Genomic DNA, 24,839 nt, shown 5'->3' on the forward strand with positions numbered 1-24,839 from the left:
CAAAGCACTTTGCAGAGACTTTAATTAAGCTTTGCCTGTGAGGCTGGAAGGTTTTATCCTGGTTCTGAAATCGAAAACAAAGATGAACTTTAAAACAAAAGTTCTTGCAGGTAAAGGAGGTTGGAGCCAGGTGGGTGCTGGTCTCTTCTCCCAAGTAACAAGTGATAGGATGAGAGGAAACTGCAAGTTTTGCTAAGGGAAGGTTGTATTGGATGTTAGGAAAGGTTTCTTCACTGAAAGAGTGGTGAAGCCCTGGCAGAGGCTGCCCAGGGCAGTGGGGGAGTCTCCATCCCTGGAGGGGTTCAAAAACTGTGCGGCCATGGCCCCTGGGGACATGGTTTAGCAGACACAGTGGGGTTGGGCTGAAGGTTGGGCTGGATGAGCTTAGTGGGCTTTTCCAACCTTAATGATTCGATAATAAATATTAATAGTTTGCTCCTGCAGGTGAGCAGGCTGTGTGAGAGTATGCTGTCTGACTATATTCATGTGAGCTTAATATTTCTGGTTTTGCCTGTGGTTTGGGACAACAGCAAGAATTGATTTCTCTAAGCCTCCAGACGACCAGGCTGCATCTCTGTTCAGCAAGGTAGTGTGTGTCTACAACATCAAGTAATCTGCTCCATGATGTTGTGTCTGTACAAGGAGCTTTGCAGGTTGTAAAAGTTCAAAGAATCATCCTTAACCTTGTGGGTGTGATGAAAGAGGCCGCCTGCTTCTATTCTGGGATCTCAGCTGCAAGTTTTAATAACGCACTTGGGTTGTTTTTTGGAGAGTTAACAAGTTGATGGTAACCCTTCCATCCACGAAGGTGGAAGCACCATGTGTGGAAGTGGATGGAAAGACTGATATCGACTGACCCTGTCTCCCCACCTTATTGCAGATTACACCATCGGGAAGAAAAGTGCCAAAGCTGCAGAGAAGACTGCTCAAGCGCCGCTCCTTCCAGCCACTGATCCTGTGTGCCGGATATCTCAGGGTAGGTTTCCCCGTGACACGGCAGGCATTGACACTCTCATTCCTGCAAGTGCTGCCTTTCCGAGGGCAGAAACCTGGAGTGATGAACTTGTCTCTCTCTTCCTCCCCAGGTGATGTGGAGAAAGCAGTGACGGAACTGTTCATAGATTTTGATGTGAACCCAGAAGAGGAGAGCCCATATGAAGCTTTGTACAATGCAACATCTTGCCACTCCCTGGACAGCCTTGCCAGTGGGAGATCTTCGGATCGAGAGTCTATGAATAAGGAAGCAGAATCGGCTGGTCTCAAAGCAGCAGGAGTCAGGCCTGTATGTAGCGATGTGTATTCATCTCCGCTTGCCTTTAGGAGGGTAGGGAACTTATCTCCATGGTTTTGCAGCAGGAGGTCAGTCCCCAGCTTGAGGAAATCTTTAAACTCATCCTTATATCGATTAGAGCAGGCAGGTACCTCTGCTTTTTCACTGCCCTGTTCATATAAACTCTCCTATTGCCGACAAGCAGACACTTCTTTGTGCCTTATTTTCACCTGGAGTTACATCCTCTGTTTTGTGGCAGCTGAATGTTGGAGCCTGTGAATTTTGGTTTGTGAGGGCATTGCACTTAGCGGAAAGGCTAACTTCTTGTCTAGAAGAAAGCTTTGGAAGGTTCTGTGCAGAGTAATTTTCTCATCTCGCTTGCTTCCTGCTTTGTCCAGAAGAACCATGGAAAGGTTTGGATTGGAAGGGATCTCAAAGCCCATCCAGTTCCACCCCCTGCCATGGACAGGGACACCTCCCACTGGATCAGGGGCTCCAAGGCCCATCCAACCTGGCCTTGAACCCCTCCAGGGATGGTGCAGCCACCACTGCTCTGGGCAATCTGGGCCAGGGCCTCCCCACCCTCACAGCAAAACATTTCTTCCTAAGATCTCATCTCAGTCTCCCCTCTTTCAGCTGAAATCTGTTCCCCGTCATCCCATCCTTTCACTCAGCTTTTCCCCCCCAGCTTTCCTGGAGCACCTTTCAGTACTGGAAGCTGCTGTAAGGTCTCCTTGGAAGAAGGCTCTGAAGACATTATCTTTGAGAATGTCCTGTTGGAAACTAGTCAGCAGCGGAAGCATTTTTTTTCTGTATTACTTTCAGAGAACTGTAGAGGGTACTCAGCTTTCCGAGGCAATGCAGAGCTGCTGGAACTGTCTCCAAAGATGCCTTCCTCACCTTCTGTTAGCTGCATCTGCCTCCCCTTTAGCAATCGGAGGCAGCACTGCAATGGGGCAGATGGGATGCTGGCCTTGCTGCGTGCTTTGTCAGCTTTCGGGGCTTGTTTTCTGGTTGTTTTTACAAAGCCTATTCCATGAATGTATTTCTGGACAAAAGGCAGAGCAGCAATGAACAATTAAACTGCTGGTGGTGCTGTAGCCGTGCCTGCTGTCCCTCTGCAAAGAGGTGCATCCTTTTTCCCCTATGAGTAGCAAATATCACAGAAATGAGGCACAAGCTGTAGGAGATCAGATCTCTCTAGAGTACGCAGTACAAGGTGCACAGCGAGATCAGATCTCTCTAGAGTGTGCAGTAGAAGGTGTGCTGTCCTGTTGTTGACTAAATCTTGGTGCATCTCTGTACTGTCCTGTGTTAATGGTGTCTGATGTGAAATAAGCTCAGCTCTGTCACACATAAGCAAAGGTGAAAGACTGAACAGCAGTGAAAAGGGAGAAGAAAGAGGGGTATACTCCAGGAGCTTGCTGGAGTTCCTCCCAATACTGGCTGGAGTGTTTTGTTGGCAGCGGTTCTCCTCTGCTGTCTTTCCCGGTGTCGTTAGATGGAGCTGTTGCAGGGCAGGAGGTGACCTAGAGCTGCATTGAGCTCTGCATGCACGCAGTGCTGCTCTGACTGCCCACAGACAGGGAGGTGTGGAATGTGGTGCAGCTCTCTCTCTCCATCTGTAGGGTTTTCCACTATCAAAAGTGGAAATCACTTCCACTATAAGTGGCATCACTTATTTCAGTTTGACTAAGACACAAGCGAGGAGTCTTCCCTTTCTACCCTTTGCACGAGTGCATTACTGACCTTCCCTGTGCAACATGCTGCCGTCGAGATTTCCAGTCTGGGTCGACAAACCGGCTTAAGTAATGAAGCAATAAACCTGTGCAAACAGCACCTTCCAGTGAGCAGTTAGTCTCCTTGAGGACAGAGCTAGTGCTCCCGTGTTGTGTTATCAACAGCAGCCCATCCCCAGGGCTGCGGTACAGTGAATCTGCAGAAAGGATGCTCTGCCTGAATAGGAAGAAGAGGAGGAGGAAAGCAGCAACCACTGCCAGGCTCTGTGCTGTTAGGATTGAACTTCTATTTCACACAGATTAATTTTAGGAGGTTGTTACCATGGGCGTAGTGTTGGTGGGAGCAGGAAGGGACGTGCTTTCACACAATGCGGTTGACATTGTTCTTCTAAACTGCAGAGGGAACGTCCACCGCCGCCTGCCAAGCCTCCACCTGATGAAGAGGAGGATCAGCATACGGAGAAGAAGATCAGCCATGGTGCTGCTTCTGAGGTTCGTGGGGGCTTGGACTGGGATGTTTTGTATGAATGCGGTTTAAAGAACAGTTTTAATAATTTGGGAGCAGCCAACTGTGATATTCCCTCCCTTGCAAGTCAGGTTGTGACTGCGAAGTTTTGTTTCACTCCAGCATTGCTGAACTCACTTGCCATGGGAACATCCTTTGTGTGGTTCTTCCAGGGCACCTCTGTGTTGACCTTCAGCCTTACTGTCTTATTCTTGGCTCGGAATTCCCTTAGGAAGGGTTTTTTTCCGCATCACACTGTGCTGTGGACTGTTGCCCACTGGTAATGATTCCACCAAATGCATCTTCACTGGAGACTGAAACCCAGAGGGCCGGCGCTTCCTGCTTCCTCTAAGCTTACAGCTGTGGAGGAGCTGCGTGGGCTTCTGGATCCCACTGACGTGAACAGGGATCAGGGGCTTGAATTCAGCTGAGAATCTGGCCCAGCATATGTTCAAGCTGTCTTCTGCAGAGGTCAGTGTATGTGAGCTGCTTTTTGATGAAGCTAAAGGTCTCCTCTTCTGCGTTGTTGCTCCTGGACTCGTTTTTACTCACCTGTCTGTGAAGCTCAGGTGGGAGGGCTCTCCTGGCGACGCATTTATGGGGGGGTGTGAAACCACAAATGAGTCTTGGCAAGTTCTGCTGACACCCAGGAAAATTCCAAAGCGAAACCAAATCTTGTGGAGTTCCCTGGTTTTCCAAATGCAGTAGGTTTTGTGTAAAATCTGTGGATGTTCAACCCCATGCAATGCTCCAGGCTTAGGCAAGAGCAACTGGAGAGCTGCCCAGGGGAATAGGACCCAAGGATCTTGATCAACAGTAGCTGAACGCAAGCCAGCAATGCCCCAGGTGGCCAAGAGGGCCAAAACCATCCTGGCTTGGATCAGCCATAGAGTGGCCAAAAGGAGCAGGGAAGGAATCACACCGTGGACTCGGTGCGGCTGAGGCCGCATCTCGAATCCTGGGTTCAATTTTAGGCCCCTCACTCCAAGAGGACATTGAGAGGCTAGAGTGTGTCAGGAGGAGGGGTGTGGAATTGGGGAAGGGTCTGCAGCACAGGGGTTCTGGGAGCAGCTGAGGGACCTGAGGCTGTTTCTCCTGGAGAAGAAGAGGCTGAGGGGAGACCTCATCACTCTCTGCAGCTCCTGGGAAGGAGATTGGAGCCCGGCAGGTACTGGGATCTTCTTCCATGTGAAGTGAGAAGATAAGAGGATGTGGCCTCAGGTTGTGCCAGGAGAGGTTTAGGTTGGGTATGGTGGGCTATAGCAGGAAGGAAGCTGGTTGTAGGTATGAGAGGGGCAGGGGGATCTGTGATGACTTTGGGAGAGCTTAGGCTTGGAAAGAAATTGTTTGAGAAACGCTTCAGAGAATGCTGCTTGGACACCTCTTAGTGGAACTTTGGTTTAATGATTGTATTGCAACAACATGAAACAGTATGCATAAAACTTAACATTCCCTCCTCTACGACCCCCTAAACCTCTAACACTCTTGCTTTATCGCCCCAGTACTCTTACTCTATCTCCCCAATACTCTTAAGATGCCCCTCAAAGGTTGCAGGCGTTGTCCGCGTGAGCAGAGGTGTGATTGGAGGAGCCGGCCGAAGGTTGGCTGTAAGCAGCATAGGCTGTGCAGGGACCCAGAAGCAGAGATTGCCGCAGTGTGATGTTGCTTCAGGTCCATTCCAAGTTGAGGGGAGGTGAAATGGAGTCCTGTCGGTGCTGTGGAGAGCAGCAGGTGCTGCAGGTGCTGGTTGAGGCCCGGCTTGTGCAGCTGGTGGTCCAGCGTCCTACTGGTCCTGTTGTCGTGGCCTCTTGTTGGGCGGTGCGGTGGCGTCAGCGCTGCTGGCTCTCCTCTTGTGGGCTCGTCGGGGCTGCGCGGGGGAGCGTGGTGTGCCCGTGCTGGCGGAGGAGGGCCCTGCCACAGGCTCGTCTGGTTGCTGGGGCAGCTCCTGTTGTTGCGCGTTGTGAGGAGTTGGGGCAGAGGTGTCGGAAGCCCCTGGCCGGGCGGGCGATGGGGAGCTGGGGTGCTGTCCTGCGCCAGAGGTGTTGGGGCTGGTGGAGGCAGCTGGAGCCGGGGCAGGAGAAGGCCATCGGGTGTTAATGACGGGGGGGGCAGATGCGGGTCTGTCGAGCCGTGCTGGGGCAGGACGGGCAGCTCCTCTGCGCGTGTGGTGCTGGGTCCGCCTGCAGATGCGAGCCCTGGTGGTTTCAATAAGTCGATTGACGAAGCTGCTGGTGTGGTGGCGCAGAGTGTCGTGCAGCACCTGCGTGAGGACGTCCCTGTCGAGGCCAAAGCGGCGCACGCTGGAGAAGATGAGTCCTTGGACTAGCGTTGCGTCGCTGTGGCGTCCCTGGAGGAGTGGTCTCAGCTCCTGTTGGATCCACGGCGAGAGGGGCCGGAGAAGAGCTGGGTTTGCCCGGAAGACGTAGGCCCAGACGTGAATATTGGTGCTGCGCCGAGGACGTCTGGGCACCTGAAGGGCACGAGGTGACGGCTGGGGTGCTGCTTGGAGGTGGCGAATGGGGGCGGCAGTGTCTCCCTGTGCTCCCCCTGTCGGGTGGACCAGAGCAGCTGGTGTGTCAGGCAGTTGGATGACGTGTTCTTCATATCTGTCATCGGCCTGGACGGAGTGCAGGAGGGAGAGCACTGTCCTTCTGCAGAGGGGGCACTGGGGATTGTTGCGGAGCCAGTGCAGGATGCAGGCGTAGCAGAAGTTGTGGAGGCACGGCATTGCATAGGCAACGGCCTCGCAGGTGTCCAGGCAGATGGTACAGCGCTCAGCTGCCTCTGCGGCCATGGCTCCAGGGCCTGCGCTGGTCTGGGGGAGCTGCCGATGGGCAAAAGCCGCCTCTCCTGGGTGCTGCAGCGGCGCGTGTGGCGCTGGAGAAGGAGAGAGGTCTGTGTCACTGTCTGGCTGGGGTTGGGGTGAGAGGAATGGCTGGGATCCTCAGGAAGGAAACCCTCCAGGGTCCTAGGGCCCTGTTTGCCCCCAGAGCTCACCTGTGCTGCTGCAAGCGTATCTCCTGTCTCCAGTGAATGCCAGTAGCTGGCTGGGTATGGGGATATCGCCCACAGGACAAAGGCTGGACACGAGGATGCGTCTAGCTCTCCAACTCGGCGAGCTGCTCGGCTGGAGTGCAGGCACGATCCAACTGAGTGGACTGGGTGCACGTATTTAAGCAGTGAGTGTCTATTGTGACATCGTGACTACCTGTGAGGGGCACCCATTCCTTGGGACCGTTGCCGTTGACTACCCTGAGCCATGGTGCTTGGCCCAGCACGCGTGTCTGGGGTTACGGCAACTGCACTGCCCCCTCCGTGCCCCAGTCTCTTCTCTTGTGCTTGGCATTGGTGTTGCCATGCCAGTCCCCGAGGCCTGGGCCTGAGTGGTGAAGCACTGGCAGAGGCGTCCCAGGGCAGCGCTTGAATCTCCATCCCTGAAGGGTTTCCAGAACCACGGCCCGTGGGGCTGTGGTTTAGGAGGCGCGGTGGTGCTGGGCTGATGGTTGGCCTGGATCCGCTTAGAGGGCTTCTCCAACTGTAATGATTCTGTGACTCTAAACCAAGCGGAATGGGCGCTGCCTCCAACTGTCAGAACAGACTCTGGTTCAGCAGATGCTTTGCTTTGAATGTATGGATGTGCTGAAGTTCCTACAAGGCATAAAAGTGATCTGTTTTCTGATGTAAAGTCAAATTTACATGAGAAACAAATAAACGTTGCTTTAATACGAGTGCCTTTTTATAGAGGGAGTACAGCTCCAAACAACGCACGAACGGTGAAACTGAAATGTAAAGGTGTGGGCTGATGGCTCTGCTGCGGTTAAAATGGTTTTGCTGTGGTTTAGACTGGACCTAAGGAAGCATTTGTTTGCCGTGAGGGTGGTGAGGCCCTGGCTCAGGTTGCGTCGGGAAGCTGTGGCTGCCCCATCCCTGGAGGTGTTCCAGGCCCTGTTGGATGGGCCTTGGGCAGCCTGATCCAGGGGGAGGTGTTCCTGCTGCCCATGGAGGATCTGGATGATCTGTAAGGTCCCTTCCAACCCCAACTCTTCTCTGATTCTCTGATAAGCAGTGCCGTGGCTGGCTCGGGGCAGAGGAGAGCTGGGGAGCAGGTCTTGGCATAATTGGAAAGCAGAAGTCGTTCCTGATGATAAAGACGAGGGAGCGAAGGATGCATTGGCCACTCCTGCTGTGTTATCTTGCCATATTTGATGCTAAACCACCTGCTGTGTTGTCCTGCCACTAAGAGCTTTGGAAACAGGATCCGTTAAAGGAACTCTTGGTGGCAGAGAGATTTGTATGCCGAGTGGTTTTCAGGGGAGATGCTGATCTGGAAGCGGTTTCCCTGCTAGGACTCGGAGGCAGTGAGTGTGGCTGCCTGGCAGTGCCCTCTGGATCAAGCGGGGCTCTTGGGTCTGATTTTTTCCCTGTGCCCGCTTTGTCACGGTGCTGTCCTTTGCTGATTTCTGCCCATTATTTCTTATCTGGGTATACGTTCCTTGTGCATTGGGCAGGTATGAGCAGGACTATGCCTAGGAAATGCTGGAGACGTCTCGTCTGGTTGGATTGTGTGAGGAGGAGTGGAACGGAGCCAGGCAGGTGCTGGGCTCTTCTCCCATGTGAAGTGAGAGGATAAGAGGACGTGGCCTCAGGCTGTGCCAGGAGAGGTTTAGGTTGGCTATAGTGGCTTATAGGAAGTAAGAAGCTGGTTGTAGGTATGAGAGGGGCAGGGGGATCTGTGATGACTTTGGGAGAGCTTAGGCTTGGAAAGAAATTGTTTGAGAAACGCTTCAGAGAATACTGCTTGGACACCTCTTAGTGGAACTTTGGTTTAATGATTGTATTGCAACAACATGAAACAGTATGCATAAAACTTAACATTCCCTCCTCTACGACCCCCTAAACCTCTAACACTCTTGCTTTATCGCCCCAGTACTCTTACTCTATCTCCCCAATACTCTTAAGATTCCCCTCAAAGGTTGCAGGCGTTGTCCGCGTGGGCAGAGGTGTGATTGGAGGAGCCGGCCGAAGGTTGGCTGTAAGCAGCATAGGCTGCGCAGAGACCCAGAAGCAGAGATTGCCGCAGTGTGATGTTGCTTCAGGTCCATTCCAAGTTGAGGGGAGGTGAAATGTAGTCCTGTCGGTGCTGTGGAGAGCAGCAGGTGCTGCAGGTGCTGGTTGAGGCCCGGCTTGTGCAGCTGGTGGTCCAGCGTCCTACTGGTCCTGTTGTCGTGGCCTCTTGTTGGGTGGTGCGGTGGCGTCAGCGCTGCTGGCTCTCCTCTTGTGGGCTCGTCGGGGCTGCGCGGGGGAGCGTGGTGTGCCCGTGCTGGCGGAGGAGGGCCCTGCCACAGGCTCGTCTGGTTGCTGGGGCAGCTCCTGTTGTTGCGCGTTGTGAGGAGTTGGGGCAGAGGTGTCGGAAGCCCCTGGCCGGGCGGGCGATGGGGAGCTGGGGTGCTGTCCTGCGCCAGAGGTGTTGGGGCTGGTGGAGGCAGCTGGAGCCGGGGCAGGAGAAGGCCATCGGGTGTTAATGACGGGGGGGGCAGATGCGGGTCTGTCGAGCCGTGCTGGGGCAGGACGGGCAGCTCCTCTGCGCGTGTGGTGCTGGGTCCGCCTGCAGATGCGAGCCCTGGCGGTTTCAATAAGTCGATTGACAAAGCTGCTGGTGTGGTGGCGCAGAGTGTCATGCAGCACCTGCGTGAGGACGTCCCTGTCGAGGCCAAAGCGGCGCACGCTGGAGAAGATGAGTCCCTGGACTAGCGTTGCGTCGCTGTGGTGTCCCTGGAGGAGTGGTCTCAGCTCCTGTTGGATCCACGGCGAGAGGGGCCGGAGAAGAGCTGGGTTTGCCCGGAAGACGTAGGCCCAGACGTGAATATTGGTGCTGCGCCGAGGACGTCTGGGCACCTGAAGGGCACGAGGTGACGGCTGGGGTGCTGCTTGGAGGTGGCGAATGGGGGCGGCAGTGTCTCCCTGTGCTCCCCCTGTCGGGTGGACCAGAGCAGCTGGTGTGTCAGGCAGTTGGATGACGTGTTCTTCATATCTGTCATCGGCCTGGACGGAGTGCAGGAGGGAGAGCACTGTCCTTCTGCAGAGGGGGCACTGGGGATTGTTGCGGAGCCAGTGCAGGATGCAGGCATAGCAGAAGTTGTGGAGGCACGGCATTGCATAGGCAACGGCCTCGCAGGTGTCCAGGCAGATGGTACAGCGCTCAGCTGCCTCTGCGGCCATGGCTCCAGGGCCTGCGCTGGTCTGGGGGAGCTGCCGATGGGCAAAAGCCGCCTCTCCTGGGTGCTGCAGCGGCGCGTGTGGCGCTGGAGAAGGAGAGAGGTCTGTGTCACTGTCTGGCTGGGGTTGGGGTGAGAGGAATGGCTGGGATCCTCAGGAAGGAAACCCTCCAGGGTCCTAGGGCCCTGTTTGGCCCAGAGCTCACCTGTGCTGCTGCAAGCGTATCTCCTGTCTCCAGTGAATGCCAGTAGCTGGCTGGGTATGGGGATATCGCCCACAGGACAAAGGCTGGACACGAGGATGCGTCTAGCTCTCCAACTCGGCGAGCTGCTCGGCTGGAGTGCAGGCACGATCCAACTGAGTGGACTGGGTGCACGTATTTAAGCAGTGAGTGTCTATTGTGACATCGTGACTACCTGTGAGGGGCACCCATTCCTTGGGACCGTTGCCGTTGACTACCCTGAGCCATGGTGCTTGGCCCAGCACGCGTGTCTGGGGTTACGGCAACTGCACTGCCCCCTCCGTGCCCCAGTCTCTTCTCTTGTGCTTGGCGTTGGTGTTGCCATGCCAGTCCCCGAGGCCTGGGCCTGAGTGGTGAAGCACTGGCAGAGGCGTCCCAGGGCAGTGCTTGAATCTCCATCCCTGAAGGGTTTCCAGAACCACGGCCCGTGGGGCTGTGGTTTAGGAGGCGCGGTGGTGCTGGGCTGATGGTTGGCCTGGATCCGCTTAGAGGGCTTTTCCAACTTGAATGATGCTGTGACTCTAAACCAAGCGGAATGGGCGCTGCCTCCAACTGTCAGAACAGACTCTGGTTCAGCAGATGCTTTGCTTTGAACGTATGGATGTGCTGAAGTTCCTACAAGGCATAAAAGTGATCTTTTTTCTGACGTAAAGTCAAATTTACATGAGAAACGAATAAACGTTGCTTTAATACGAGTGCCTTTTTATAGAGGGAGTACAGCTCCAAACAACGCACGAACGGTGAAACTGAAATGTAAAGGTGTGGGCTGATGGCTCTGCTGCGGTTAAAATGGTTTTGCTGTGGTTTAGACTGTACCTAAGGAAGAATTTGTTTGCCGTGAGGGTGGTGAGGCCCTGGCTCAGGTTGCGTCGGGAAGCTGTGGCTGCCCCCTCCCTGGAGGTGTTCCAGGCCCTGTTGGATGGGCCTTGGGCAGCCTAATCCAGGGGGAGGTGTTCCTGCTGCCCATGGAGGATCTGGATGATCTGTAAGGTCCCTTCCAACCCCAACTCTTCTCTGATTCTCTGATAAGCAGTGCCGTGGCTGGCTCGGGGCAGAGGAGAGCTGGGAGCAGGTCTTGGCGTAATTGGAAAGCAGAAGTCGTTCCTGATGATAAAGACGAGGGAGCGAAGGATGCATTGGCCACTCCTGCTGCGTTATCTTGCCATATTTGATGCTAAACCACCTGCTGTGTTGTCCTGCCACTAAGAGCTTTGGAAACAGGATCCGTTAAAGGAACTCTTGGTGGCAGAGAGATTTGTACGCCAAGTGGTTTTCAGGGGAGATGCTGATCTGGAAGCGGTTTCCCTGCTAGGACTCGGAGGCAGTGAGTGTGGCTGCCTGGCAGTGCCCTCTGGATCAAGCGGGGCTCTTGGGTCTGATTTTTCCTTGTGCCCGCTTTGTCACGGTGCTGTCCTTTGCTGATTTCTGCCCATTATTTCTTATCTGGGTATACGTTCCTTGTGCATTGGGCAGGTATGAGCAGGACTATGCCTAGGAAATGCTGGAAACGTCTCGTCTGGTTGGATTGTGTGAAGAGGAGTGGAACGGAGCCAGGCAGGTGCTGGGCTCTTCTCCCATGTGAAGTGAGAGGATAAGAGGACGTGGCCTCAGGTTGTGCCAGGAGAGGTTTAGGTTGGCTATAGTGGCTTATAGGAAGTAAGAAGCTGGTTGTAGGTATGAGAGGGGCAGGGGGATCTGTGATGACTTTGGGAGAGCTTAGGCTTGGAAAGAAGTTGTTTGAGAAACTCATCAGAGACTGCTGCTTGGACACCTTTTAGTGGAACTTTGCTTTAATGATTGTATTGCAACAACATGAAACAGTATGCAAAAACTTAACATTCCCTCCTCTACAACCCCCTAAACCTCCAACACTCTTGCTTTATCGCCCCAGTACTCTTACTCTATCTCCCCAATACTCTTAAGATTCCCCTCAAAGGGTACAGGTGTTGTCCGCGTGGGCAGAGGTGTGATTGGAGGAGCCGGCCGAAGGTTGGCTGTAAGCAGCATAGGCTGCGCAGGGACCCAGAAGCACAGATTGCCGCAGTGTGATGTTGCTTCAGGTCCATTCCAAGTTGAGGGGAGGTGAAATGGAGTCCTGTCAGTGCTGTGGAGAGCAGCAGGTGCTGCAGGTGCTGGTTGAGGCCCGGCTTGTGCAGCTGGTGGTCCAGCGTCCTACTGGTCCTGTTGTCGTGGCCTCTTGTTGGGCGGTGCGGTGGCGTCAGCGCTGCTGGCTCTCCTCTTGTGGGCTCGTCGGGGCTGCGCGGGGGAGCGTGGTGTGCCCGTGCTGGCGGAGGAGGGCCCTGCCACAGGCTCGTCTGGTTGCTGGGGCAGCTCCTGTTGTTGCGCGTTGTCAGGAGTTGGGGCAGAGGTGTCGGAAGCCCCTGGCCGGGCGGGCGATGGGGAGCTGGGGTGCTGTCCTGCGCCAGAGGTGTTGGGGCTGGTGGAGGCAGCTGGAGCCGGGGCAGGAGAAGGCCATCGGGTGTTAATGACGGGGGGGGCAGATGCGGGTCTGTCGAGCCGTGCTGGGGCAGGACGGGCAGCTCCTCTGCGCGTGTGGTGCTGGGTCCGCCTGCAGATGCGAGCCCTGGCGGTTTCAATAAGTCGATTGACAAAGCTGCTGGTGTGGTGGCGCAGAGTGTCGTGCAGCACCTGCGTGAGGACGTCCCTGTCGAGGCCAAAGCGGCGCACGCTGGAGAAGATGAGTCCCTGGACTAGGGTTGCGTCGCTGTGGCGTCCCTGGAGGAGTGGTCTCAGCTCCTGTTGGATCCACGGCGAGAGGGGCCGGAGAAGAGCTGGGTTTGCCCGGAAGACGTAGGCCCAGACGTGAATATTGGTGCTGCGCCGAGGACGTCTGGGCACCTGAAGGGCACGAGGTGACGGCTGGGGTGCTGCTTGGAGGTGGCGAATGGGGGCGGCAGTGTCTCCCTGTGCTCCCCCTGTCGGGTGGACCAGAGCAGCTGGTGTGTCAGGCAGTTGGATGACGTGTTCTTCATATCTGTCATCGGCCTGGACGGAGTGCAGGAGGGAGAGCACTGTCCTTCTGCAGAGGGGGCACTGGGGATTGTTGCGGAGCCAGTGCAGGATGCAGGCGTAGCAGAAGTTGTGGAGGCACGGCATTGCATAGGCAACGGCCTCGCAGGTGTCCAGGCAGATGGTACAGCGCTCAGCTGCCTCTGCGGCCATGGCTCCAGGGCCTGCGCTGGTCTGGGGGAGCTGCCGATGGGCAAAAGCCGCCTCTCCTGGGTGCTGCAGCGGCGCGTGTGGCGCTGGAGAAGGAGAGAGGTCTGTGTCACTGTCTGGCTGGGGTTGGGGTGAGAGGAATGGCAGGGATCCTCAGGAAGGAAACCCTCCAGGATCCTAGGGCCCTGTTTGCCCCCAGAGCTCACCTGTGCTGCTGCAAGCGTATCTCCTGTCTCCACTGAATGCCAGTAGCTGGCCGGGTATGGGAATATCACCCACAGGACAAAGGCTGGACACGAGGATGCGTCTAGCTCTCCAGCTTGGCGAGCTGCTCGGCTGGAGTGCAGGCACGATCCAACTGAGTGGACTGGGTGCACGTATTTAAGCAGTGAGTGTCTATTGTGACATCGTGACCACCTGTGACGGGGCACCCATTCCTTGGGACCGTTGCCGTTGACTACCCTGAGCCATGGTGCTTGGCCCAGCACGCGTGTCTGGGGTTACGGCAACTGCACTGCCCCCTCCGTGCCCCAGTCTCTTCTCTTGTGCTTGGCGTTGGTGTTGCCATGCCAGTCCCCGAGGCCTGGGCCTGAGTGGTGAAGCACTGGCAGAGGCGTCCCAGGGCAGCGCTTGAATCTCCATCCCTGAAGGGTTTCCAACACCACGGCCCGTGGGGCTGTGGTTTAGGAGGCGCGGTGGTGCTGGGCTGATGGTTGGCCTGGATCCGCTTAGAGGGCTTCTCCAACTTGAATGATGCTGTGACTCTAAACCAAGCGGAATGGGCGCTGCCTCCAACTGTCAGAACAGACTCTGGTTCAGCAGATGATTTGCTTTGAACGTATGGATGTGCTGAAGTTCCTACAAGGCATAAAAGTGATCTGTTTTCTGATGTAAAGTCAAATTTACACGAGAAACAAATAAACGTTGCTTTAATACGAGTGCCTTTTTATAGAGGGAGTACAGCTCCAAACAACGCACGAACGGTGAAACTGAAATGTAAAAGTGTGGGCTGATGGCTCTGCTGCGGTTAAAATGGTTTTGCTGGGGTTTAGACTGGACCTAAGGAAGAATTTCTTTGCCGTGAGGGTGGTGAGGCCCTGGCTCAGGTTGCGTTGGAGCTGTGGCTGCCCCATCCCTGGAGGTGTTCCAGGCCCTGTTGGATGGGCCTTGGGCAGCCTGAGCCAGGGGGAGGTGTTCCTGCTGCCCATGGAGGATCTGGATGATCTGTAAGGTCCCTTCCAACCCCAACTCTTCTCTGATTCTCTGATAAGCAGTGCCGTGGCTGGCTCGGGGCAGAGGAGAGCTGGGGAGCATGTCCCGGCATAATTGGAAAGCAGAAGTCGTTCCTGATGATAAAGACGAGGGAGCGAAGGATGCATTGGCCACTCCTGCTGCGTTATCTTGCCATATTTGATGCTAAACCACCTGCTGTGTTGTCCTGCCACTAACAGCTTTGGAAACAGGATCCGTTAAAGGAACTCTTGGTGGCAGAGAGATTTGTATGCCAAGTGGTTTTCAGGGGAGATGCTGATCTGGAAGCGGTTTCCCTGCTAGGACTCGGAGGCAGTGAGTGTGGCTGCCTGGCAGTGCCCTCTGGATCAAGCGGGGCTCTTGGGTCTGATTTTTTCCCTGTGCCCGCTTTGTCACGGTGCTGTCCTTTGCTGATTTCTGCCCATTATTTCTTATCTGGGTATACGTTCCTTGTGCATTGGGCAGGTATGAGCAGGACTATGCCTAGGAAATGCTGGAGACGTCTCGTCTGGTTGGATTGTGTGAGGAGGAGTGGAACGGAGCCAGGCAGGTGCTGGGCTCTTCTCCCATGTGAAGTGAGAGGATAAGAGGACGTGGCCTCAGGTTGTGCCAGGAGAGGTTTAGGTTGGCTATAGTGGCTTATAGGAAGTAAGAAGCTGGTTGTAGGTATGAGAGGGGCAGGGGGGTCTGTGATGACTTTGGGAGAGCTTAGGCTTGGAAAGAAATTGTTTGAGAAACACTTCAGAGACTGCTGCTTGGACACCTCTTAGTGGAACTTTGCTTTAATGATTGTATTGCAACAACATGAAACAGTATGCATAAAACTTAACATTGCCTCCTCTACCACCCCCTAAAATTCTAACACTCTTGCTTTATCGCCCCAGTACTCTTACTCTATCTCCCCAATACTCTTAAGATGCCCCTCAAAGGTTGCAGGCGTTGTCCGCGTGGGCAGAGGTGTGATTGGAGGAGCCGGCCGAAGGTTGGCTGTAAGCAGCATAGGCTGCGCAGAGACCCAGAAGCAGAGACTGCCGCAGTGTGATGTTGCTTCAGGTCCATTCCAAGTTGAGGGGAGGTGAAATGTAGTCCTGTCGGTGCTGTGGAGAGCAGCAGGTGCTGGTTGAGGCCCGGCTTGTGCAGCTGGTGGTCCAGCGTCCTACTGGTCCTGTTGGCGTGGCCTCTTGTTGGGTGGTGCGGTGGCGTCAGTGCTGCTGGCTCTCCTCTTGTGGGCTCGTCGGGGCTGCGCGGGGGAGCGTGGTGTGCCCGTGCTGGCGGAGGAGGGCCCTGCCACAGGCTCGTCTGGTTGCTGGGGCAGCTCCTGTTGTTGCGCGTTGTCAGGAGTTGTGGCAGAGGTGTCGGAAGCCCCTGGCCGGGCGGGCGATGGGGAGCTGGGGTGCTGTCCTGCGCCAGAGGTGTTGGGGCTGGTGGAGGCAGCTGGAGCCGGGGCAGGAGAAGGCCATCGGGTGTTAATGACGGGGGGGGCAGATGCGGGTCTGTCGAGCCGTGCTGGGGCAGGACGGGCAGCTCCTCTGCGCGTGTGGTGCTGGGTCTGCCTGCAGATGCGAGCCCTGGCGGTTTCAATAAGTCGATTGACAAAGCTGCTGGTGTGGTGGCGCAGAGTGTCGTGCAGCACCTGCGTGAGGACGTCCCTGTCGAGGCCAAAGCGGCGCACGCTGGAGAAGATGAGTCCCTGGACTAGGGTTGCGTCGCTGTGGCGTCCCTGGAGGAGTGGTCTCAGCTCCTGTTGGATCCACGGCGAGAGGGGCCGGAGAAGAGCTGGGTTTGCCCGGAAGACGTAGGCCCAGACGTGAATATTGGTGCTGCGCCGAGGACGTCTGGGCACCTGAAGGGCACGAGGTGACGGCTGGGGTGCTGCTTGGAGGTGGCGAATGGGGGCGGCAGTGTCTCCCTGTGCTCCCCCTGTCGGGTGGACCAGAGCAGCTGGTGTGTCAGGCAGTTGGATGACATGTTCTTCATATCTGTCATCGGCCTGGACGGAGTGCAGGAGGGAGAGCACTGTCCTTCTGCAGAGGGGGCACTGGGGATTGTTGCGGAGCCAGTGCAGGATGCAGGCGTAGCAGAAGTTGTGGAGGCACGGCATTGCATAGGCAACGGCCTCGCAGGTGTCCAGGCAGATGGTACAGCGCTCAGCTGCCTCTGCGGCCATGGCTCCAGGGCCTGCGCTGGTCTGGGGGAGCTGCCGATGGGCAAAAGCCGCCTCTCCTGGGTGCTGCAGCGGCGCGTGTGGCGCTGGAGAAGGAGAGAGGTCTGTGTCACTGTCTGGCTGGGGTTGGGGTGAGAGGAATGCCTGGGATCCTCAGGAAGGAAACCCTCCAGGGTCCTAGGGCCCTGTTTGCCCCCAGAGCTCACCTGTGCTGCTGCAAGCGTATGTCCTGTCTGCACTGAATGCCAGTAGCTGGCCGGGTATGGGAATATCGCCCACAGGACAAAGGCTGGACAGGAGGATGCGTCTAGCTCTCCAGCTCGGCGAGCTGCTCGGCTGGAGTGCAGGCACGATCCAACTGAGTGGACTGGGTGCACGTATTTAAGCAGTGAGTGTCTATTGTGACATCGTGACTACCTGTGAGGGGCACCCATTCCTTGGGACCGTTGCCGTTGACTACCCTGAGCCATGGTGCTTGGCCCAGCACGCGTGTCTGGGGTTACGGCAACTGCACTGCCCCCTCCATGTCCCAGTCTCTTCTCTTGTGCTTGGCGTTGGTGTTGCCATGCCAGTCCCTGAGGCCTGGGCCTGAGTGGTGAAGCACTGGCAGAGGCGTCCCAGGGCAGCGCTTGAATCTCCATCCCTGAAGGGTTTCCAACACCACGGCCCGTGGGGCTGTGGTTTAGGAGGCGCGGTGGTGCTGGGCTGATGGTTGGCCTGGATCCGCTTAGAGGGCTTCTCCAACTTGAATGATGCTGTGACTCTAAACCAAGCGGAATGGGCGCTGCCTCCAACTGTCAGAACAGACTCTGGTTCAGCAGATGCTTTGCTTTGAATGTATGGATGTGCTGAAGTTCCTACAAGGCATAAAAGTGATCTGTTTTCTGATGTAAAGTCAAATTTACATGAGAAACAAATAAACGTTGCTTTAATACGAGTGCCTTTTTATAGAGGGAGTACAGCTCCAAACAACGCACGAACGGTGAAACTGAAATGTAAAAGTGTGGGCTGATGGCTCTGCTGCGGTTAAAATGGTTTTGCTGGGGTTTAGACTGGACCTAAGGAAGAATTTCTTTGCCGTGAGGGTGGTGAGGCCCTGGCTCAGGTTGCGTTGGAGCTGTGGCTGCCCCATCCCTGGAGGTGTTCCAGGCCCTGTTGGATGGGCCTTGGGCAGCCTGAGCCAGGGGGAGGTGTTCCTGCTGCCCATGGAGGATCTGGATGATCTGTAAGGTCCCTTCCAACCCCAACTCTTCTCTGATTCTCTGATAAGCAGTGCCGTGGCTGGCTCGGGGCAGAGGAGAGCTGGGGAGCATGTCCCGGCATAATTGGAAAGCAGAAGTCGTTCCTGATGATAAAGACGAGGGAGCGAAGGATGCATTGGCCACTCCTGCTGCGTTATCTTGCCATATTTGATGCTAAACCACCTGCTGTGTTGTCCTGCCACTAACAGCTTTGGAAACAGGATCCGTTAAAGGAACTCTTGGTGGCAGAGAGATTTGTATGCCAAGTGGTTTTCAGGGGAGATGCTGATCTGGAAGCGGTTTCCCTGCTAGGACTCGGAGGCAGTGAGTGTGGCTGCCTGGCAGTGCCCTCTGGATCAAGCGGGGCTCTTGGGTCTGATTTTTCCCTGTGCCCGCTTTGTCACGGTGCTGTCCTTTGCTGATTTCTGCCCATTATTTCTTATCTGGGTATACGTTCCTTGTGCATTGGGCAGGTATGAGCAGGACTATGCCTAGGAAATGCTGGAAACGTCTCGTCTGGTTGGATTGTGTGAGGAGGAGTGGAACGGAGCCAGGCAGGTGCTGGGCTCTTCTCCCATGTGAAGTGAGAGGATAAGAGGACGTGGCCTCAGGTTGTGCCAGGAGAGGTTTAGGTTGGCTATAGTGGCTTATAGGAAGTAAGAAGCTGGTTGTAGGTATGAGAGGGGCAGGGGGGTCTGTGATGACTTTGGGAGAGCTTAGGCTTGGAAAGAAATTGTTTGAGAAACACTTCAGAGACTGCTGCTTGGACACCTCTTAGTGGAACTTTGCTTTAATGATTGTATTGCAACAACATGAAACAGTATGCATAAAACTTAACATTGCCTCCTCTACGCCCCCCTAAACCTCTAACACTCTTGCTTTATCGCCCCAGTACTCTTACTCTATCTCCCCAATACTCTTAAGATGCCCCTCAAAGGTTGCAGGCGTTGTCCGCGTGGGCAGAGGTGTGATTGGAGGAGCCGGCCGAAGGTTGGCTGTAAGCAGCATAGGCTGCGCAGGGACCCAGAAGCAGAGATTGCCGCAGTGTGATGTTGCTTCAGGTCCATTCCAAGTTGAGGGGAGGTGAAATGTAGTCCTGTCGGTGCTGTGGAGAGCAGCAGGTGCTGCAGGTGCTGGTTGAGGCCCGGCTTGTGCAGCTGGTGGTCCAGCGTCCTACTGGTCCTGTTGTCGTGGCCTCTTGTTGGGTGGTGCGGTGGCGTCAGTGCTGCTGGCTCTCCTCGTGTGGGCTCGTCGGGGCTGCGCGGGGGAGCGTGGTGTGCCCGTGCTGGCCGAGGAGGGCCCTGCCACAGGCTCGTCTGGTTGCTGGGGCAGCTCCTGTTGTTGCGCGTTGTCAGGAGTTGTGGCAGAGGTGTCGGAAGCCCCTGGCCGGGCGGGCGATGGGGAGCTGGGGTGCTGTCCTGCGCCAGAGGTGTTGGGGCTGGTGGAGGCAGCTGGAGCCGGGGCAGGAGAAGGCCATCGGGTGTTAATGACGGGGGGGGCAGATGCGGGTCTGTCGAGCCGTGCTGGGGCAGGACGGGCAGCTCCTCTGCGCGTGTGGTGCTGGGTCTGCCTGCAGATGCGAGCCCTGGCGGTTTCAATAAGTCGATTGACAAAGCTGCTGGTGTGGTGGCGCAGAGTGTCATGCAGCACCTGCGTGAGGACGTCCCTGTCGAGGCCAAAGCGGCGCACGCTGGAGAAGATGAGTCCCTGGACTAGGGTTGCGTCGCTGTGGCGTCCCTGGAGGAGTGGTCTCAGCTCCTGTTGGATCCACGGTGAGAGGGGCCGGAGAAGAGCTGGGTTTGCCCGGAAGACGTAGGCCCAGACGTGAATATTGGTGCTGCGCCGAGGACGTCTGGGCACCTGAAGGGCACGAGGTGACGGCTGGGGTGCTGCTTGGAGGTGGCGAATGGGGGCGGCAGTGTCTCCCTGTGCTCCCCCTGTCGGGTGGACCAGAGCAGCTGGTGTGTCAGGCAGTTGGATGACGTGTTCTTCATATCTGTCATCGGCCTGGAGGGAGTGCAGGAGGGAGAGCACTGTCCTTCTGCAGAGGGGGCACTGGGGATTGTTGCGGAGCCAGTGCAGGATGCAGGCGTAGCAGAAGTTGTGGAGACACGGCATTGCATAGGCAACAGCCTCGCAGGTGTCCAGGCAGATGGTACAGCGCTCAGCTGCCTCTGCGGCCATGGCTCCAGGGCCTGCGCTGGTCTGGGGGAGCTGCCGATGGGCAAAAGCCGCCTCTCCTGGGTGCTGCAGCGGCGCGTGTGGCGCTGGAGAAGGAGAGAGGTCTGTGTCACTGTCTGGCTGGGGTTGGGGTGAGAGGAATGCCTGGGATCCTCAGGAAGGAAACCCTCCAGGGTCCTAGGGCCCTGTTTGCCCCCAGAGCTCACCTGTGCCGCTGCAAGTGTATCTCCTGTCTCCACTGAATGCCAGTAGCTGGCCGGGTGTGGGAATATCGCCCACAGGACAAAGGCTGGACAGGAGGATGCGTCTAGCTCTCCAGCTTGGCGAGCTGCTCGGCTGGAGTGCAGGCACGATCCAACTGAGTGGACTGGGTGCGCGTATTTAAGCAGTGAGTGTCTATTGTGACATCGTGACCACCTGTGAGGGGCACCCATTCCTTGGGACCGTTGCCGTTGACTACCCTGAGCCATGGTGCTTGGCCCAGCACGCGTGCCTGGGGTTACGGCAACTGCACTGCCCCCTCCGTGCCCCAGTCTCTTCTCTTGTGCTTGGCGTTGGTGTTGCCATGCCAGTCCCCGAGGCCTGGGCCTGAGTGGTGAAGCACTGGCAGAGGCGTCCCAGGGCAGCGCTTGAATCTCCATCCCTGAAGGGTTTGCAAAACCACGGCCCGTGGGGCTGTGGTTTAGGAGGCGCGGTGGTGCTGGGCTGATGGTTGGCCTGGATCCGCTTAGAGGGCTTCTCCAACTTGAATGATGCTGTGACTCTAAACCAAGCGGAATGGGCGCTGCCTCCAACTGTCAGAACAGACTCTGGTTCAGCAGATGCTTTGCTTTGATCGTATGGATGTGCTGAAGTTCCTACAAGGCATAAAAGTGATCTGTTTTCTGACATAAACTCAAATCTACATGAGGAATGCTGTAAATGTCCTGTCTCGTTGCAGCATTGTGATCTCCCCTCCTGCAGACCTGTTCTGCCATTTCAGCCAGGACAGGATGTGGTCTTCTTGGACATCAGTAAAGCCTTTGACAGTTTGTCATAGCATTCTGCTCAGGAAAGTGGTGCCCTATCCCTGGACAGGCACACACTCTCCGGGGTGGAAAACTGATTGGATGGCTGCGCTCAAAGTGTAGTGGTAAATGGAGTTACCTCCAATTGGAGGCAGGTCGTGGGGGTCTCCAATTTTCCTTCAGGGCTCAGTGCTGAGTGCAGCCCTGTTCAATGTCTTTATCAGTGACCTGGATGAGGGCATTAAGTGCACCCTTAGCAAGTTTTCAGATGACACTATGCTGGCAGGAAGGGTGGATCTGCTGGGGGGTAGGGAGGCTCCAAAGGGATCTGAACAGGATGGACCAATGGGCTGAGACCAATGGGATGAGGTTTAACAAGGCCAAACTCCGGGTCCTGCACTTGGGGCACAACAACCCTATGCAGCTACAGATCGGGGAAAGAGTGGCTGGAGAGCTGCACGGAGGAGAAGGACCTGGGGGTGTTGATTGACTGAACATGAGCCAGCGGTGGCCCAGGGGGCAAAGAAGGCCGATGGCATATTGGCTCGTATCAGACACAGCATGGCCAGTAGGTGAAGGGGCTGGAGAATGAGACTTACGAGGAGGGGCTGAGGGACCTGGGGTTGTTTAGCCTGGAGAAGAGGAGGCTGAGGGGAGACCTTATTGCTCTCTACAACTACCTGGAAGGAGGTTGGAGAGAGGAGGGAGCTGGGCTCTTCTCCCCAGTGACAGGGGACAGGACAAGGGGGAATGGCCTCAAGCTGCACCAGGGGAGGGTCAGGCTGGATATCAGGAAGAAATGTTTCACAGAAAGGGTCATGGGGCACTGGCAGAGGCTGCTCAGGGTGGTGATGGAGTCTTCATCCCTGGAGGTATTTAAAGGACAGGTAGATGAGGTGCTCAGGGACATGGTTTAGTGGCAGATAGGAATGGTTGAACTCCATGATCCAAGAGGTCTTTTCCAACCTGGTGATTCTATGATTCTATGACAGCTCTTTATTGAGTATCCTGGGGTTGGGCCAAACTCTTACTTCAAAAGTAGCCTTTTTATTCTATTGCCAGGACAGGGCTGTCAGTCAGAGCAGACCTTTTGCTTTTCATTGTAGAAAAACATAAGTAGAAGGAGGCAAAAAATATGATTGTTTGGAGGTGCTCGGGTGCCTTCTTTTGCTATCTGTACAAACCTTCTGAGTTTATAGCTGAATAAAAGTCTGTTGTCACATTAAACTTCAGTTTCATTTGTTTACAACTCCAAAAGGGAAAGGGAAGTGCAGACAAAAGACTAGGCGCCAGGATTGTTCCAGGGGTTTGGTCTGCAGTTTTGGTGGGGCTGGAGAGAGAATGAGATGAGTTAGCGTTTAACAAGTCTTTCAGAGGTGACTGCTGTGGATTGAGTGCACTTTAAAGAGCATCCCTGGAGGTGTTCAAGGCCAGGTTGGATGGGGCTTGGAGCAACCTGGTCCAGTGGGAGGTGTCCCTGCCCATGGCAGGGGGGGATTCGGGGGGGAGTGGGTGGACCTGGATGGGCTTTGAGGACCCTTCCAACCCAAACCTTTCTGTGATTAACTACATCTTGTTTTGGGGATTTGCTGATAGTGACTGTTTAGACGTGCATGGACAAATGAAAGATAAACTGGAAGAAAATTTGATTTGATGTTGTTACTTCTGGTTGCGGAGCCTACAGAGCAAGCGTGGTTCTACAGCAAACATTAGTCTTCATTTTGAGTGAAGTTGAACCCAAAACTCTGTTTAAAGTCTGGAAGGATGAGAGATGAAGAAAATGAAGTGTAACCAAGCCTGTAAATGCACGTCTAAAGGTTCACAAAGCAAAAGCTGGGAACTGTGGGCTGCTAGGGAGCTACTGCCTTCAGGTGCATTGAGAGAACAGCACAATAATCATCACCTGCAGGACTTTTAGGACTACACAAAAGCCTGGCTTGAGGTCCAGGTTACCGCTGTTGTGACAGGCTGCTGCTGTGCAGTGCTGTTCCAAGGTCTCTGTCAAGAGCCGGTTACCTACTGTTATGGTCTAAGGTTTTTGTGCCACCATCTGGTCAGAAGTTTTTCTCCTTAATTTGCTCATTAGGAGCTCCTTCACCTGAAAAGGAGCAGATCTGCCTGACAGCTCCTGCTCAAAGCAGGTAGAATAAAGGCTTTCTTTGCCGGACATGGCCCGTTTCCTCCCATTGAGAGAGTTGGTTTAAAAGCCAGCTGGGCTCACGCAGGAACAGTACACGGATGCAGGACTCAGCTGCTGACCCTGGGTGTCTTTCCAAGACTCCTGAAGCCTCCAGGGGTCTTGCCTAACTTGCAGTCAGGTAGGTACCCATTTGCCCTTGAAGCAACTCTGATGCTTTCACTTTGGGGAAGAAATTGAGAGCTTGATTGAGAGTTGCCCTGCAGAGAGGGACTTGGGGGTGCTGGTTGATGAGAAGCTCGACATGAGCCAGTAATGTGCACTCGCAGCCCAGAAACCAACTGTGTCCTGGGCTGCATCCAAAGCAGCGTGGCCAGCAGGGAGGGAAGGGATTCTGCCCCTCTATTCCTCTCTTGTGAGACCTCATCTGGAGGATTGTGTTCAGTTCTGGAATCCTCAACATAAAAAGGATATGGAACTGTTGGAATGGGTCCAGAGGAGGTTACAAGGATGATCCGAGGGCTGGAGCACCTCCCGTATGAGGACAGGCTGAGAGAGTTGGGGTTGTTCAACCTGGAGAAAAGAAGGCTCTGAGGAGACCTTATAGCGACCTTCCAGTGCCTGAAGGGGCTACAAGAAAGCTGGGAAGAGATTCTTCACAAAGGCTTGTGGGGATAGGACGAGGGTCAGTGGGTATAAACTGGAGAGGGGCAGATTTAGACTGGACATAAGGAGGAATTTCTTCACCATGAGAGTGGTGAGGCTCTGGCACAGGTTGCCCATGGAAGCTGTGGCTGCCCCATCCCTGGAGGTGTTCAAGGCCAGGTTGGATGGGCCTTGGGCAGCCTGATCCAGTGGGAGGTGTCCCTGCCTATGGCAGGGGGTTGGAACTGGATGATCTTTAAGGTCCCTTCCAACCCAAACTAGTCTATGTTTCTATGATTCTGTGAAATTGGAGGTGGTGCTTAGGCTGCTGTCTGGACAGTGTCAGTTCCAGTGCGAGATCCCTCCTTGGGGGGATGTTTTGTTCAGACCTGTTCTTCCCTGTCTTGGAAGCAGGTAGGGAACTGCTTTTGGGCTTGAGTTGGACCCCACTATGGCTGGCTCTGGCACACAAGGTTGCATCAACCTGCCAGGAGATGGTGCTGGAAGGCAGCTGACCATGCAGGCAGGGTGCCTTGAAGCCCAGTTTAGCCCTGTTAGGACTGGGATGGCACACGCAGCTCCCTAAGGATGTCGAATGCCTGTTTTCCTTGGCGTTGAGGTAGGCTGACATGTGCGAGCCTGCAGCCAGACTCGTTTGGATCCTGTAGCAAGACCCCTTCCTGCACATGGATGGTGGCTTTCCAGATCAGCTTGCTGGAGGGTTTGCCAACATCACAAACAAGCTCTAATCAGAGGCTTTTTGGGATTCAAATGAGCACAATTGCTGCTGCACTTCCCGAGGTTAAACTGAGTTTATACAGTCTTGCCCGAGGGCTCTTTAGTCCTAAATGTGCTGTGCATCCCAAGGTTAGAAAAGCCAGAGCTGAGATTTTGGAGAAGGTAGCAGGAATTTGAGCTTTTTACTTTTTCCAGCCGTGTCCTAGCAGGGCCAGCAACTAAATAATGAATGACAATGCAGATTCCAATAGCAACACTAAGTCTGAGATGGGATGAACAGGAATAACGGTCTCAGCTCTTTTTCCCCCTCCAGGCTGTCGGCAG

General features: G+C 55.2%; 1 protein-coding gene across 10 annotated transcripts in view; it reads left to right on the forward strand.

Moving 5' to 3' along the window:
- ANKS1A (ankyrin repeat and sterile alpha motif domain containing 1A) overlaps positions 1-24,839 on the forward strand; it is a 137,174-nt gene that overhangs the window by 41,534 nt on the left and 70,801 nt on the right. For all 10 annotated transcript variants that reach the window (XR_008453471.1, XM_054087498.1, XM_054087499.1 and 7 more), the window contains 3 exons: positions 881-976; positions 1,086-1,282; positions 3,409-3,501. Coding sequence is in view for 9 of the 10 variants with exons in the window: in XM_054087498.1 (XP_053943473.1) it covers positions 881-976; positions 1,086-1,282; positions 3,409-3,501 (386 nt within the window). In the remaining variant the exon portion in view is untranslated. The remainder of the gene's footprint in view (positions 1-880; positions 977-1,085; positions 1,283-3,408; positions 3,502-24,839) is intronic.

The sequence above is a fragment of the Cuculus canorus genome, chromosome 24, assembly GCF_017976375.1.
Source record: "Cuculus canorus isolate bCucCan1 chromosome 24, bCucCan1.pri, whole genome shotgun sequence".
Lineage (NCBI taxonomy): Eukaryota > Metazoa > Chordata > Aves > Cuculiformes > Cuculidae > Cuculus > Cuculus canorus.